Source organism: Thalassophryne amazonica, chromosome 11 (assembly GCF_902500255.1).
Source record: "Thalassophryne amazonica chromosome 11, fThaAma1.1, whole genome shotgun sequence".
Lineage (NCBI taxonomy): Eukaryota > Metazoa > Chordata > Actinopteri > Batrachoidiformes > Batrachoididae > Thalassophryne > Thalassophryne amazonica.
This window is the reverse complement of record NC_047113.1, coordinates 28707561-28724944: the sequence shown is the minus strand read 5'-3', so window position 1 is coordinate 28724944 and position 17384 is coordinate 28707561. Positions and strand designations below refer to the sequence as shown.

General features: G+C 47.4%; 1 protein-coding gene across 2 annotated transcripts in view; it reads right to left on the bottom strand.

Annotated features, from left to right (window-relative positions):
- The window catches only part of LOC117519806 (dedicator of cytokinesis protein 2-like), a 406014-nt gene that overhangs the window by 297123 nt on the left and 91507 nt on the right, over positions 1-17384 (bottom strand). For both annotated transcript variants that reach the window (XM_034181049.1, XM_034181050.1), the window contains exons 22-23: positions 5084-5192; positions 4761-4831 (exon numbers count right to left, since the gene is read on the bottom strand). In XM_034181049.1, coding sequence (XP_034036940.1) covers positions 4761-4831; positions 5084-5192 — 180 coding nt within the window. The remainder of the gene's footprint in view (positions 1-4760; positions 4832-5083; positions 5193-17384) is intronic.

Below are 17384 nucleotides of genomic sequence, written 5' to 3'. Positions count from 1 at the left end.
TATCTATCCATGAAGCCAGAGGACACACACCAATTAGCTAAACTGCAGGATTGTCTTACAGACATAAAGACATGGATGACCTCTAATTTCCTGCTTTTAAACTCAGATAAAACTGAAGTTATTGTACTTGGCCCCACAAATCTTAGAAACATGGTGTCTAACCAGATCCTTACTCTGGATGGCATTACCCTGACCTCTAGTAATACTGTGAGAAATCTTGGAGTCATTTTTGATCAGGATATGTCATTCAAAGCGCATATTAAACAAATATGTAGGACTGCTTTTTTGCATTTACGCAATATCTCTAAAATCAGAAAGGTCTTGTCTCAGAGTGATGCTGAAAAACTAATTCATGCATTTATTTCCTCTAGGCTGGACTATTGTAATTCATTATTATCAGGTTGTCCTAAAAGTTCCCTAAAAAGCCTTCAGTTAATTCAAAATGCTGCAGCCAGAGTACTGACGGGGACTAGAAGGAGAGAGCATATCTCACCCATATTGGCCTCTCTTCATTGGCTTCCTGTTAATTCTAGAATAGAATTTAAAATTCTTCTTCTTACTTATAAGGTTTTGAATAATCAGGTCCCATCTTATCTTAGGGACCTCGTAGTACCATATCACCCCAATAGAGCGCTTCGCTCTCAGACTGCAGGCTTACTTGTAGTTCCTAGGGTTTGTAAGAGTAGAATGGGAGGCAGAGCCTTCAGCTTTCAGGCTCCTCTCCTGTGGAACCAGCTCCCAATTCAGATCAGGGAGACAGACACCCTCTCTACTTTTAAGATTAGGCTTAAAACTTTCCTTTTTGCTAAAGCTTATAGTTAGGGCTGGATCAGGTGACCCTGAACCATCCCTTAGTTATGCTGCTCTAGACGTAGACTGCTGGGGGGTTCCCATGATGCACTGTTTCTTTCTCTTTCTGCTCTGTATGCACCACTCTGCATTTAATCATTAGTGATCGATCTCTGCTCCCCTCCACAGCATGTCTTTTTCCTGGTTCTCTCCCTCAGCCCCAACCAGTCCCAGCAGAGGACTGCCCCTCCCTGAGCCTGGTTCTGCTGGAGGTTTCTTCCTGTTAAAAGGGAGTTTTTCCTTCCCACTGTAGCCAAGTGCTTGCTCACAGGGGGTCGTTTTGACCGTTGGGGTTTTACATAATTATTGTATGGCCTTGCCTTACAATATAAAGCGCCTTGGGGCAACTGTTTGTTGTGATTTGGCGCTATATAAAAAAATTTATTGATTGATTGATTTTAAGCAAATGGGACATATAAGACACCAAATGACCGCTGCCTTTAGATAGAATCGACTACATTTTGAAATATGTGCACAGCTTTATTGTGTCAAAAGGTATACTTGATTAAAGTATGATACCCTGTGAAAAATGAAAATACTTGCACAAAAATGAGACTATAAGGTTTAGCTGTTTAGCACAATGAAAATCTCTACAACTATCTGCATAAAATCTATATATCATTCAAAAGTGTGACTTTTCAGCTTTCATTTTGTACAAAAATTATTCAAATCACACATATATTGACAAAGATATTGGCCATTTCACAAGTGCCTGACATCATGGATGCACAAACTAGGTGCTTCTTGTATCTTTCAGGTTCATTCCAGATCAGAGGATTTTCCTTCATACAAACACCCATGTTGAAGGTTGAACAATCCACCTACTCCACTGTAATGACATTCTTTGACCGTTTTAAATTCTGTAATAGGCTGGTTAATGGTAGTAATCCAATGGTGTCATATGTTATAGTGCTTCCCAGTATTTTTACTGTTACATTATTTTTGTAAACTAGACATCATAAGCTATCAAATGATACAACATTTATTGGGTTGTTGGGGAGTACATGTGTGTCCATGTGGCTGATGGCCTAAGAAGGTTCCCAGTTCCAAACCACTCGTATCTATTCTCAACCTGCATCTGTAGTCCTATTAGGGAAGTCATCAGGCATAAAGCATTGCCAACTCAATAAGCAGATGCAGTGCATCCAGAAAGGATTCACAGCACTTCACTTTTTCCACATCAAGTTATGTTACAGCCTTAATCCAAAAGGGATGAAATTCACTTTTTTTGCTCAGAATTCTACACACAATACCCCATAATGAAAATGTGAAATAAGTTGAGGAGTTGAGATTTTTGCAAATTTATTAAAAAAGAAATTCATCTTTCAGCAGGATAATCACCCTAAGCACACAGCCAAGATATCAAAGGAGTAGCTTCAGGACAACTCTGTGAATGTCCTTGAGTGGCCCAGCCAGAGCCTAGTCCTGAATCCATTTGAACATATCTGGAGACATCTGAAAATGGCTATGCACCAATGCTCCCCATCTAACTTGATGGAGCTTGAAAGGTGCTGCAAAGAGGAATGGGCAAAACTGAGCAAAGATAGGTGCGCCAAGCTTGTCACATCATATTCAAGAAGACTTGAGGCCATAATTACTGCCAAAGGTGCATCAAAAAAGTACTAAGCAAAAGGTGGGAATACTTATGTACATGTGATTTCTTAGTTTTTTATCTTTAATAAATTTGCAAAAAAAAAAAAAAAAAAAAACTTTTTCATGTTGTCATTATGGGGTGTTGTGAGTAGAATTTTCAGGAAAAAAATTAATTTACTCCATTCTGGAATAAGGTTGTAACATAACAAAATGCGGGAAAAGTGAAGGGCTGTGAATACTTTCTGGAAGCCCCACCCCTGCCACATTTCTCCATGTAACATGTAGCTGTATCAGGTAGGCCATCTGGTGTAAAGCGTGTGCCAATTCAAAATGCAAATACACCTTGTAATTGCTGTGGTGACCCCAAGTGCAAACAAGGGAGCAACTCAACGGACTTACTTTTCACTGTATCTTCAGATCCCCAAGCAAAAAAAAAGGGGGAGGGAGGAGGGAGCTAAAGGTGTAAAGTTGTGCTGAAAAGGGGGGAAAAAAGATAAAAGCTTGTTTCTAGGAGCAGTCGAGGACAAATAAATGGTCTGAAATGTCCAATCTAAAAGCAGGTTGAAACACAGTCGGTATGTGGAAGTTGTTTAACAATTATATTTACGAGGGCTTTCAATAAAGTATAGGTCCTTTTTATTTTTTTCAAAAACTATATGGATTTCATTCATATGTTTTTACGTCAGACATGCTTGAACCCTCGTGCGCATGCGTGAGTTTTTCCACGCCTATCGGTGACGTCATTCGCCTGTGAGCACTCCTTGTGGGAGGAGTCGTCCAGCCCCTCGTCGGAATTCCGTTGTCTGAGAAGTTGTTGAGAGACTGGCGCTTTGTTTGATCAAAATTTTTTCTAAACCTGTAAGGCACATCGAAGTGGACACGGTTCGAAAAATTAAGCTGGTTTTTGGTGAAAATTTTAACGGCTGATGAGAGATTTTGAGGTGATACTGTCGCTTTAAGGACTTCCCACGGTGCGAGACATCGCGCAGCACTCTCAGGCGCCGTCGTCAGCCTGTTTCAAGCTGAAAACCTCCACATTTCAGGCTCTATTGATCCAGGACGTCGTGAGAGAACAGAGAAGTTTCAGAAGAAGTCGGTTTCAGCATTTTATCCGGATATTCCACTGTTAAAGGAGATTTTTTTAATGAAAGATGTGCAGACGGGTCCGCGCGTCGGGACGCAGCTGGCGCGGTGTGGCGGCACAGGAAAAACACCTCCGTGTTGATAACCATTTGTAAAATCCAGGCGGCTTTTGATGGCTTTCAGTGGAGTAAGTATATGAGAAATTGTTTAACAGCTGGACATGTTCCAACTTGTCCTTAAGGCTTCCAACAGATGTGTTTTTCCTGTGGTGGAGCGTCGCAGCGGCTGCGAGCCGACGCTGCAATCCGTCTGCACGTCTTTCATTAAAAAAATCTCCTTTAACAGTGGAATATCCGGATAAAATGCTGAAACCGACTTCTTCTGAAACTTCTCTGTTCTCTCACGACGTCCTGGATCAATAGAGCCTGAAATGTGGAGGTTTTCAGCTTGAAACAGGCTGACGACGGCGCCTGAGAGCGCTGCGTGACGTCTCGCAGTGTGGGAAGTCCTTAAAGCGACAGTATCACCTCAAAATCTCTCATCAGCCGTTAAAATTTTCACCGAAAACCAGCTTAATTTTTCGAACCGTGTCCACTTCGATGTGTCTCACAGGTTTAGAAAAAATTTTGATCAAACAAAGCGCCAGTCTCTCAGCAACTTCTCAGACAAAGGAATTGCGACGAGGGGCTGGACGACTCCTCCCACAAGGAGTGCTCACAGGCGAATGACGTCACCGACAGGCGTGGAAAAACTCACGCATGTGCACGAGGGTTCAAGCATGTCTGACGTAAAAACATATGAATGAAATCCATATAGTTTTTGAAAAAAATAAAAAGGACCTATACTTTATTGACAGACCTCGTAGATTGATTCTGCCGCAAGTAGAGGTTAAACAAGCCACTGGAAGTCATTGTGCTCTGTGAAAAAATAGACTTGGACTAGCTTGTAATGAGGTTCAAGAGGCTGTTTTATTTGATGGTTTCACACTGGGGCTGACATGCTGAGTGAAAAAAATGTCAGTTCACTCCAGGAACCGTGTGTTGAGTGTGTCCTTGTCTTTCCGCCAGCTTGACAAGACTGCTATCTGCTGATAAAGAAGGTAAGGCTCGGACACAATGGGACGGGGGTGGAGGGCAGAACGATGGGGGTCAGTGAACAAAGAACAATGGCAAAGCAGAGCAAAGCTGAAAGCGTCTATATTTTTTCTCAGTAGGCTCCAGCAAAGACAGCCTCACCTGAGGAGTTTGGCGTCAAATACTTTCTCGACATCAGGCAGGACAGTCGGGAGGTACTTCAGAGCAGCAACCTGATGTCGTAAAGAAGCCAAAAAAAACAAACAACTCTTCATAATTCAAAAAGTGCACAGAAGCTACAGTAAGTCTGCCATCAAAAGGACTCTAAACATCTGCTCATTTTGTTTCTGGGCTGCCTGTTTTTCTGCATAAATTTGCATCTAACTGAGTTTAAATGAAAAAAAAAAATGTGAATCTGTAGAAAGGAAAAAGGGGAATGCTAAGTAGTGAAGGTTTGTGGGTGCAAGGTGAAACAGCATGATTACCCTAAGTAGGAGAGTGGTTGTGTAGTCTGTTCTCATCAGGTTGTTGATGGACTCAAAAAGTCTCCTTAGCGACTCCTCGAAGTCTGCCTGCTCCTTCCCCTCATACAGCCTGAAAAGGAGGAAAGACATAACAAAAAGCTTTAGGAAGCATATTGTGACTTTAGCAAGAGATGGAAGATTGCACTTATTTGATGTGATTTATTAGGCGCAATCACTGGTAAAACTACATAAATATATACACAGTACAATTAAACATTAAAACAAAGTAAAAATATCACAGTAGGCATACGAATTATCAAAGACCTGTCACAAATACCTTCAAATTCAACATTCCTCCAGAATAAAACATAGAATTATCATATAACCAGTGAATGGTATACTGTAGACCACAGGCACCAAACTGATTCCAGAAAAGGCCAGGAGGATGCAGGTTCTTTTTTTCTTCTGTAACCACCAACTCCACCAGGTGATTTAATTGATGAAGTCATCCCATCTGCTTAAAGTGATGTTAATAAGTGAAACCACCTGGTGGAGCTGGTGGTTACATATAAACCTGCACCCTCTTGGCCATTTCTGGAATGGGTTTGATTCCTATGGTATTAGACAAACAGGTACCAGGCACTTCTTAGGCAAGCTAAGTCAAGTCTTGGAGTAGCACCATGCATTGCCACATCCACCACACCATGGAACCACCCTAGGTTCCACATGATAATCACCAGGCAGACAACCGGTCCATCCCCACTAAGACACCTGCATGCTGGCCATGTGGTACAGAAAAACATGCCACATGGCCAAAATGGTGTAGCTGACATTCTGTCACAACACAAGTGATACTTCTCATCTGCGTTACCCGTATGTAGCAGCATGTTTGACATAAAGTCATTCCAGCTCCACTCAAGGATCCTCCAATGAGACCTAGTAGGAAAACCATCCAGACACTGCTTAACGTCACAAGTTAGTGTCCAAATCTCACAACCATACAGTAAGAGGGGAAGCACCAGAACCCTAAAAACTTGGTCCTTCATTCTTCAGTAAAGATATCAGCATTTCCAAACACCTCTCCCCAGGCATCTGCTGATGTCATAGGCTATGACCCAGAGACATCAATGTCACTAGGTAAATTAATGTATGCATCTTAGACAGTCTAACCAAAAACAAGATGAAAATAGGCTTGACCTGTAATGACAAGAACAGAGACCCAAGAACAGTAATCAGTTAGGACAAATTTATGTTATGTGGGCTGCCCGAAGAGGAGGTACTGCTGGCCAACGCCAGAGGGCGCCCTGCCTGTAGTCGGGTTTCAGGCACCAGAGGGCGCAGTCACCACCCAGGAGCCAGGACTACCAGGTGTCAGAAATCATCTCATTATCATCCCATCCCATATAAGACTGGAGGAGACACCACATCTCTGCCGAGATATCAGTTTACCACTCAGGTAACCTTTCAGCCGTTTTTGACTGTGCCGTACGCACGTGATCTTTTTCTGAGTGTTTGCAGGAGATCCTGGTGACTGCTTTCAGCTGGTGCTGAGTTTTGTGGTCCGTGTAGGAATGACGTTCTTCACCCCTCACGCCAAAACGGATAAGTAGCTATCAGGCTCCGCACTACTGTGTTTTTGTGTCGGAGGTGGAGATTCTCCCACAAAAGGAACTGAACTGAATTGCTGATTGTTCTGCTGGGTGTGCACACACCCACCATTAACCTGTCTTCTGTTCCTGCCAGCAGTACCAGATCTGCCAGCTGAAGTAGAGGCCACCTGGGGACTCGGGACTTGGCCGCTTCGGTTTGCTGCAGGTCTTCGTTGGCGGCGGAACCTTGTGGGCCCCGGCTCTTCTCTGGATAGGCGTCTCCTACCCTCGGACCTGCCCACACGTCACCTGTTGACATTTGTAATTGACTGTCTAAAAATAGTATTCGACCTGTTGTGCACATTTGCCACAATAAATTGTATTTATTTGACTACCCATTGACCGCTCATTTGCGCCCTCTGTTGTGGGTCCGTGTCATTACACTTCCCCAACAGGATATCTCGGCCAACGTCATGGATCCTGAGGTGTGTCAACCACCAGTTGAACAGCCAATGGAAGAGCAGGGTGCACAGGCATCTGCAGGAGGCGTGATTGGTGAGTTGCAGCAAATCCTCACCGCCTTTACTGCTCGGTTGGATCTAATGACCGAGCAGAACGTCATCCTCAATCATAGAATGGAGGCTCTCATCGCGCAGGTGGAAGCGCGCGCTCAGGGCGCTGCTGCAGCTCCTCCTCCTGCTGACCCGGTGTCGAATATAGACATTCCACTGGTCATTCAATGACCCCACCCACCATCCCCTGAAGCATACATAAGTCCCCCAGAGCCGTACGGGGGTTGTGTGGAGACGTGAGCGGACTTTTTAATGCAGTGTTCTCTCGTCTTTTCACAGCGTCCCGTGCTGTACGAGTCGGATGCCAGCAGGGTGGCTTATGTAATTAATCTGCTTCGAGGCGAGGTACGCGCCTGGGCTACGGCGCTCTGAGAGCAGAATTCACGGCTCCTTACCTCTTATACTGGGTTTGTGAGGGAGTTCAGAACAGTCTTTGATCACCCAAACAGAGGCGAGACTGCTTCTACGACGCTGCTGTCAATGAGACAGGGGCGTCGGAGTGCAGCTGGGTATGCGGTCGACTTCCGCATAGCGGCTGTGAGGTCCGGCTGGAATACCGCTGCACTCCGCGCCGCCTTCATAAACGGACTGTCGTCAGTCCTGAAGGAGCATCTGGTGGCTAAGGATGAGCCGCGGGATTTAGATGGGCTTATAGATCTGGTTATACGGTTAGACAACCGACTGGAAGAACGTTGACGGAGCGAGATGAAGGACGTGGCCGGGCACGCGCCGCCCCTCTCCCTTCCCGTTCCGAAGCAGCCCCGCCTTCCCCACGCTCCAGAGCCCGAGTGCTCCGTGTGACAACAGCTCCCCCTGCTGACGAAGCTATGGACACGAGCAGGGCCAAAATAAAATTAGAAAACAGACAGAGGAGGCTGGCCGGCGGAGAGTGCTTTTTCTCCGGCTCTAACAAGCATCTGCAGAAACAATGCCCCAAGCGGTCAAACACCAACGCTCACCCTTAGAAACTGGGCTAAGGGTGGGCCATAACACACACGCGGGTACTGCACGAAAATCCGCACGAATCACAGTTGTGATCCTCTGTGGGGATTTAACCCTTCAAGCCCCAGCACTGATTGACATGGGGTCGGAAGGGAATCTGCTTGATAGCAGATGGGCTACAGAAGTAGGGCTCCCTCTAGTGGCTCTTCCTTCACCAGTGAGGGTACGGGCACTAGATGGCACCCTTCTTCGATTAATCACACGCCAGACACAGCCCTTAACACTGATTGTGTCTGGGAATCACAGGGAGGAGATTGTGTTTTTTGTGACACCTTCTACCTCCAGAGTAATTTTGGGCTATCCATGGATTAGTAAGCACAATCCCTGGATCGATTGGCCGTCTGGGGTTGTGGCTCAATGGAGCGAAACCTGCCACCGGGAGTGTTTACGATCCTCGGTTCCACCCGGTGTGACTGCTAAAGAGGAGGATCCAGTCCCCCCCACTCTCACGACGGTGCCTGTTGAGTACCATGATCTTGCTGACGTTTTCAGCAAAGATCTGGCACTCACTCTACCCCCGCATCAACCGTACAATTGTGCCATTGATTTAATCCCGGGTGCTGAGTATCCGTCCAGTAAACTGTACAACCTCTCACGCCCCGAGCGAGAATCAATGGAGACCTACATCCGGGACTCATTGGCTGCTGGGTTGATCCGGAACTCCACCTCCCCGATGGGTGCAAGTTTCTTTTTTGTGGGCAAGAAGGACGGCGGACTCCGTCCATGCACTGATTACAGAGGGCTGAACGAGATCACGGTTCGCAACCGATACCCGTTGCCCCTGTTGGATTCAGTGTTCACGCCCCTGCATGGAGCCAAAATATTCACTAAATTGGATCTTAGGAATGCGTATCACCTGGTTCGGATCCGGAAGGGAGACGAATGGAAGACGGCATTTAATACCCCCTTAGGTCACTTTGAGTACCTGGTCATGCCGTTCGGCCTCACTAATGCCCCCGCGACGTTCCAAGCATTAGTAAATGACATCTTGCGGGACTTCCTGCATCGGTTCGTCTTCGTATACCTAGACGATATCCTCATCTTCTCCCCGGATCCTGAGACCCATGTTAGGCATGTACGTCAGGTCCTGCAGCGGTTGTTGGAGAACCAGCTGTTTGTGAAGGGCGAGAAGTGCGAGTTCCACCGTACTTCTTTGTCCTTCCTGGGGTTCATAATCTCCTCCAACTCCGTCGCCCCTGATCCGGCCAAGGTAGCAGCAGTGAGAGATTGGCCCCAACCGGCAAGCTGTAGGAAGCTGCAACAGTTCCTCGGCTTCGCTAATTTCTATCGGAGGTTTATCAAGGGCTATAGTCAGGTTGTTGGTCCCCTTACAGCCCTGACCTCCCCAAAAGTTCCCTTCACCTGGTCGGATCGGTGCGAAGCCGCGTTTAGGGAGTTGAAACGCCGGTTCTCTACTGCGCCGGTTCTGGTGCAGCCTGATCCTAGCCGCCAGTTTGTTGTGGAAGTAGATGCCTCTGACTCAGGGATAGGAGCTGTGCTGTCCCAGAGCGGGGAGTCCGATAAAGTACTCCACCCCTGTGCCTATTTCTCCCGCAGGTTGACCCCAGCAGAGCAGAATTATGACGTCGGCAATCGGGAGCTGCTGGCGGTGAAGGAGGCCCTGGAGGAGTGGAGACACTTGTTGGAGGGAGCTGTGGTTCCATTCACGGTCTTCACCGACCATCGGAACCTGGAGTATATCCGGACCGCTAAGCGTCTGAACCCCAGGCAAGCCCGTTGGTCTCTTTTTTTTTGGCCGTTTTAACTTTAGGATCACCTATCGCCCCGGGACTAAGAACCAGCGGTCGGACGCACTGTCCCAGGTGCATGAAGAGGAAGTCAGAGCGGAGCTGTCGGATCCACCAGAAAACATCATCCCGGAGTACACTATCGTCGCCACACTGACGTGGAACGTAGAGAACATCGTCAGGGAGGCCCTGACGCGTCACCCGGACCCCGGCGGTGGACCACCTAACCGTTTGTACATCCCACCAGATGCTAGGACTGCAGTTTTAGACTTCTGCAATGGTTCCAGGCTCACCTGCCATCCAGGGGTGCGGAGGACCGTGGCAGTCGTTCGGCAGCGATTCTGGTGGGCGTCTTTGGAAGCCGATGTCCGGGAGTATGTCCGGGCCTGTACCACCTGCGCCAGGGGCAAGGCAGTCCACCAACCGGAGAAGGGACTCCTCCAGCCGCTGCCTGTGCCTCATCGCCCCTGGTCCCATATCGGTCTGGACTTCGTCACGGGTCTCCCTGCGTCCCAGGGTATGACAACCATCCTGACGATAGTGGACCGGTTCTCCAGGGCAGCCCACTTCGTGGCCCTCCCAAAGCTCCCGTCGGCCCAGGAGACTGCAGACCTCCTGGTCCACCACGTCATACGTCTGCATGGCATCCCTACGAACATCGTCTCGGATCGTGGTCCTCAGTTCTCCTCCCAGGTCTAGAGGAGTTTCTGCAGGGAACTGGGGGCCACCGTGAGCCTTTCGTCCGGGTACCACCCACAGACCAACGGACAAGCAGAGCGGGCTAATCAAGAGCTGGAACAGGCCCTGCGGTGTATGACCTCTGTGCACCCGACGGCCTGGAGTCAACATCTGGCCTGGATCGAGTACGCTCATAACAGTCAAGTTTCATCAGCAACCGGCCTCTCCCCATTTGAAGCGTGTTTGGGGTACCAGCCCCCATTGTTTCCGGCTGTGGAGGGAGAGGTCGGGGTTCCCTCGGTCGAGGCCCACCTCAGGAGGTGCCGTCGGGTGTGGCGTACAGCCCGCTCTGCCCTGCTGAAAGCCCGGACGAGGGCGAAGAGCCATGCAGACCGCCGACGTGACCCGGCCCCGGAATATCAGCCCGGGCAGGAGGTCTGGCTGTCAACAAAGAACATTCCTCTCAACACGGAGTCGCAAAAGCTGATGGACAGATATATCGGACCATTTTGGATCACCAAAATCATCAGTCCAGCCGCAGTGAAGCCGGGAGTTTCAGCTTCACTGCGGCTGGACTGATGATTTTGGTGATCCATCCTGTTTTTCATGTCTCCAAGATCAAACCATACCACATCTTGGACCTTTGCACCCCCAGACCTGCGCCGCCTCCTGCCCGCATCATCGACGGCGAGCCTGCGTGGACTGTGCGCAGGCTCCTGGATGTTCGCCGGAGGGGTCGGGGTCTCCAATATCTGGTGGACTGGGAGGGTTATGGACCTGAAGAACGCTCCTGGGTGAAGAGGAGCTTCATCCTGGACCCGGCCCTCCTGGCCGAGTTCTACCAGCGACACCCCGACAAGCCAGGTCGGGCGCCAGGCGGTGCCCGTTGAGGGGGGGGGTCCTGTTATGTGGGCTGCCCGAAGAGGAGGTACTGCTGGCCAACGCCAGAGGGCGCCCTGCCTGTAGTCGGGTTTCAGGCACCAGAGGGCGCAGTCACCACCCAGGAGCCAGGACTACCAGCTGTCAGAAATCATCTCATTATCATCCCATCCCATATAAGACTGGAGGAGACACCACATCTCTGCCGAGATATCAGTTTACCACTCAGGTAACCTCTCAGCCGTTTTTGACTGTGCCGTACGCACGTGATCTTTTCCTGAGTGTTTGCAGGAGATCCTGGTGACTGCTTTCAGCTGGTGCTGAGTTTTGTGGTCCGTGTAGGAGTGACGTTCTTCATCCCTCATGCCAAAACGTAGGCGTCTCCTACCCTCGGACCTGCCCACACGTCATGTGTTGACATTTGTAATTGACTGTCTAAAAATAGTATTCGACCTGTTGTGCACATTTGCCACAATAAATTGTATTTATTTGACTACCCATTGACCGTTCATTTGCGCCCCCTGTTGTGGGCCCGTGTCATTACACTTCCCCAACAATTTATTTGCATTCGTGATTAAGACCAAAACATGAGACTTGATACAGAATACAGAAGTTTCAAGATATAAGTGGTTCCAAACAATTCTCTGAAAATATAATGATTTGTCAGATTCGGTGTTACAAAACCAGGCTTAATTTTGTGGGGATCAGAAGAGAGTCTGGTACTAGTATGGTCTTGGGCATAACCACTAAACTGGATGAAATTTACTGTTGCCATATCATAGTCAAATTTTACGCATCTAAAAAGAAAGCTAGTATTATTAAATGCACGCCAGCATGATAACAGAAATAAGTTCAGTTTTGCTCATGTTGTTTTATAGCCTGCTGAGACCCTGTGTTCACATACAGGGGAATCATTTTTTCTCCTAAACCTAATTCCTGTTCAAGTTCACATCTTAGGAAGATAGTCTCGGTTGGAATAACCTAGAATCCATTTTGTAGCCCTTCTTTGGAGTTTTTCTACAATGTATGTACAGTTTTAAGAGTGCGTTGATGCTACCATAATCAAGATTAGGATATCCTAAATGGGGGGATTTATAGCCACCAGTCTGCAGAAGGTGGGAAGAAGAATCTAAAACTATGCCAGAATTTAAAGATGAGAGAAGCCACTGAGTTTTCTTTTTGAGCATGACAAGGAGAGACAAAGGGACAAAACAAAATATAAGTGTTTTGTTCAGATTGGGCTCTACACGTGGGCTAATTTTCCTGCTGGAAAAGAAATTTTATTCATTGCAGTTTGGATCAGGGCTTTTTCTCCAGCACTTGCCTGAATTTATTTTATTTATTGGTGACTTAAATTTGCCCTCAGTTTCTCAGTACCTGCAGCAGAGAAGCATCCTCACAGCACGGTGCTGCCAGCACCTCGCTGTACTTACGCTGTGTTTGTCAAACTCTTGTATGGACATTTTATATTGTTACTCAACCGTAAAGCTATAAACTGCTCAGTTTTTCCAGTCAGCCACTGAATCTTCTCTCTCCACTGGCATTGTCAGTGGTGTTCTTGGTAGTTTTCCTTCCTTGTTAGTCTCATTTACAATCTTTGTTTATGAATGATTTAACTGAATTTTGATTTTTTTTTTTTTTTTTTTTTTTTTTATCATTTCCCTGACTTGGGCTTTTCAAATAACTTTTGACTTGTTTATTTTGAGTGTTCTCCACACCTTTGTTTTGTCATAATATGACATTAACAAACTAGACCATCAGTCAGTCCATTGAAAGAATCTAACTAAACACAAATGTGATATCTAAAACCATTTTAATGCCTCAGCTATGTGATATTAATGGCATCAACAAGTCTGAAATGAATTACTTTGTATTTAATATTTACAATTAATTAAAATCCCTTTGTATGGATCTGTTTATGTGCAAGCATGAAAGTTGTTTTTGTCTTTTTGCACCATTGAAATGCAAATTATAACCTCTGACAACCAACAGACACAGCTGAGGTTATGTGATAAGTCCTGTCTGTTTTTCTGTCGGATTGTTCAAAGAAAGTAGCAGTGCATCTTTTATAAATTCTTTAACATTGTGGCATAGAGTTTCTTTTTAAGGCTGTTCATTTTATTATCTATCCATAAAGCAAGAAAAATCTGTGTGTGTGTGTGTGTGTGTGTGTGTGTGTGTGTGTGTGTGTGTGTGTGTGTGTCTCGCACATCTCTCTGACTGTTTATCAGATCGACATCAGCTTTCGGATATGGCTTGCACATGGCACGATAATGTGCATTGTTTGTTTTGAAAATTTTTGTAATTAATTTTCAAAACCTTTATTTTTAAAGCTTCATTTTAAATAACATTGTAACATTCATACTTCCAAGATGGTGTGGCTCACTAATGTTACTGGTAGCAAAGTTAAACAACAACAACAGATAGTTCATGTTGCTCAAACTGTTTCACAAAAATAAATAAATAATGCCAGCATCCCAGCAAATACTTTTACTGTGAAAGGCATGCTGTCAGTGTTCCTTGCAACTGAGTTTAACTTGACAACACTGAGGAAACATTAGCTAAAATCTGTTTTTTGCTAACACTTATTTGCTAAATTTCCCACTAATTATACAATGTTTCAGTAAGTACATAAGCTGAATAAAATATGTTTTCCCCCAATTTGTAAAATCTTTCATAAAGTACATAACCTGAATACAATCTTGTATTTGCTGTGAGTTCAAGTTTAAATAAACTGTGTTCTGACAGGCAGGTTGGTCAAAAACAATTAGACACAAATGCAAGGCTCAAACAAACAGCTCTGATTGGTAAAACGCTTAATTGGTGTGGATAGCAGAGGTCAGTACATGAGAAAGCAGTCCAAACAATACAGCAGTACAAAAATCAGGCTAAGTCGTGGTCGATCAAACAGGCAGAAGGTCAGGAACACAATGAGGCAGGCAGGACTATGGAACACGAAAAACAGAGGCACAAGGCGCATCAGTCTGGCTAGGAACTACTGCAACCAGTGAGATTAAATAACCCCGGTGATGAGCAGCAAATCAGGAACAGGTGTGCATGGAAAGCACCAGAACAAGGGCGTGGCCAGAGAGAGTGAAACGCCCACCACCAAGAACCAGGGACAGACAAGAGAGATAGAGACAGACAGACACAAGCAGGAAAAACCCAGACTTTTTGAGTCCATCAACAAACATCCATCCATCCATCCATTTTCTTCCGCTTTATCCGGACTCGGGTCACACACACCTCCCCCAGCTCCTCCGGGGAAACCCCAAGGCGTTCCCAAGCCAGCCGAGAGATGTAATCCTTCCAGCGTGTCCTGGGTCTTCCCCGGGGCCTCCTCCCAATGGGACGTGCCCGGAACACCTCTCCAGCGAGGCGTCCAGGGGACATCCGGAAAAGACGCCCGAGCCACCTCAACTGACTCCTTTCGACGTGGAGGAGCAGCGGCTCGACTCCGAGCTCCTCCCGAGTGACCGAGCTCCTCACCCTATCTCTAAGGGAGCGCCCAGCCACCCTGTGGAGGAAACTCATCTCGGCCGCTTGTACCCGCGATCTCGTTCTTTCAGTCATGAGCAAAATCTCATGACTATAGGTGAGGATCGGAACGTAGATCGATCGGTAAATCGAGAGCTTTGCCCCCCTACTCAGCTCTCTCTTCACCACGACGGTCCGATACAGCGACCGCATCACTGCAGACGCTGCACCGATCCGTCTATCGATCTCACGCTCCATCCGTCCCTCACTCGTGAATAAGACCCCGAGATACTTAAACTGCTCCACTTGAGGCAAGGACACTCCACCGACCTGAAGAGGGCAAAGCACCTTTTTCCGGTCGAGAACCATGGCCTCGGATTTGGAGGTGCTGATTTTCATCCCGGACGCCTCGGCTGCAAACCGCCCCAGTGCATGCTGAAGGTCCTGATTTGACGAAGCCAACAGAACCACATCGTCCGCAAACAGCAGAGACGAGATTCTGTGGTTCCCAAACCAGACCCCCTCTACACCCTGGCTGCGCCTAGAAATTCTGTCCATAAAAATAATGAACAGAACCGGTGACAAAGGGCAGCCCTGGCGGAGGCCAACATGCACTGGAAACAGGTTTGACTTACTACCGGCAATGCGAACCAAGCTCCTGCTGCGGTCGTACAGGGACCGGATAGCCCTTAGCAAAGGACCCCGGACCCCGTACTCCCGAAGCACTCCCCACAGGGTGCCCCGAGGGACACGGTCGAATGCCTTCTCCAGATCCACAAAACACATGTGGACTGGTTGGGCGAACTCCCATGAACCCTCGAGCACCCGATGGAGCATGTAGAGCTGGTCCAGTGTGCTGCGACCAGGACGAAAACCACACTGCTCCTCCTGAATCCGAGGTTCGACCATCGGTCGAATTCTCCTCTCCAGTACTCTGGAATAGACCTTACCGGGGAGGCTGAGGAGTGTGATCCCCCTATAGTTGGAACACACCCTCCGGTCCCCCTTCTTAAACAGAGGGACCACCACCCCGGTCTGCCAATCCAGAGGCACTGTCCCTGATCGCCACACGATATTGCAGAGGCGTGTCAGCCAAGACAGTCCCACAACATCCAGAGACTTAAGGTACTCAGGACGGATTTCATCCACCCCAGGAGCCTTGCCACCGAGGAGCTTTCCAACCACCTCAGTGATTTCTGCCTGGGTAATGGATGAGTCCGCCTCTGGGTCCCCAGTCTCTGCCTCCTCTTCGGAAGACGTGACGATGGGATTGATTGTGACAGTGAATGATCAAGGACCGAGACGTCGCCCGGTATGGCGGAGCCGGGGTCCCACCCTGGAGCCAGGCCTGGGGTTGGGGCTTGCGCGCGAGCGCCTGGTGGTCGGGCCTTAGCCCATGGGGCCCGGCCGGGCTCAGCCCGAAGGAGCAACGTGGGCCCACCCTCCTGTGGGTTCACCACCTGCAGAGGGGGCCATGGGGGTCGGGTGCAGAGAGGATTGGGTGGAGGTCGAGGGCGGGTGGCCCGGCAGCCCAGTCCATGCTCACAGCCCCTGGCTGTTGGGACGTGGAATGTCACCTCACTGGGGGGCAAGAAGCCTGAGCTTGTGCGGGAGGTTGAGAGATACCGACTAGAGATAGTCGGGCTCACCTCCACACACAGCATGGGCTCTGGTACCCAACTCCTGGAGAGGGGCTGGACCATCAACAAACAACCTGATGAAAAACCCAGAGAATGAACACACATAAAAGCAATGAACCAAAAAGAAATAAAACAGACCAAAAAATAAAACAGAAAACCAGCCAAAATTTCAAACCCTGACATGTTCAGGAGGTGAGATACTGATTTGCTGTTTCAAATATTCTAAATGTTCTATTTAATTTTGTCTGACTCTCTTTCAATAACCTGTTTAATAGGAATCCTTTTATTTTCATGTAATTGATAATAAAACAGATTTTTAAAAACAATATGAAATACTATATTCAAATAATAATATAATATAATATAACACAAGTACACCTCTTTCTACATCCCACCTTCAAACACAGACTCATACGACCATCCATGAGAAATCTACTTAAGCTCCCAATTTTCTGTAGGAATACAAACTTCCTATGGGCACTGCACTAGTTTCTTTAACACACCCTGCCCTATGACATCACAATATTCTATGTCTTGCCACACATCTTGGATGATGGTCACATGAATCCAGGAGAGACCTGCACACTGTAATGTTGCCCATGCTGTCTAGATGTGAGCTGTCTTGAGGTTCTCACTATGCTGGGATTTGTTATATGGAGTAAATTGATATTAAAGTCTGTTTTTAAATACACACAGGGGTCATAACTCTGTCTGCTGACTGGTCGAGGTAATAAACA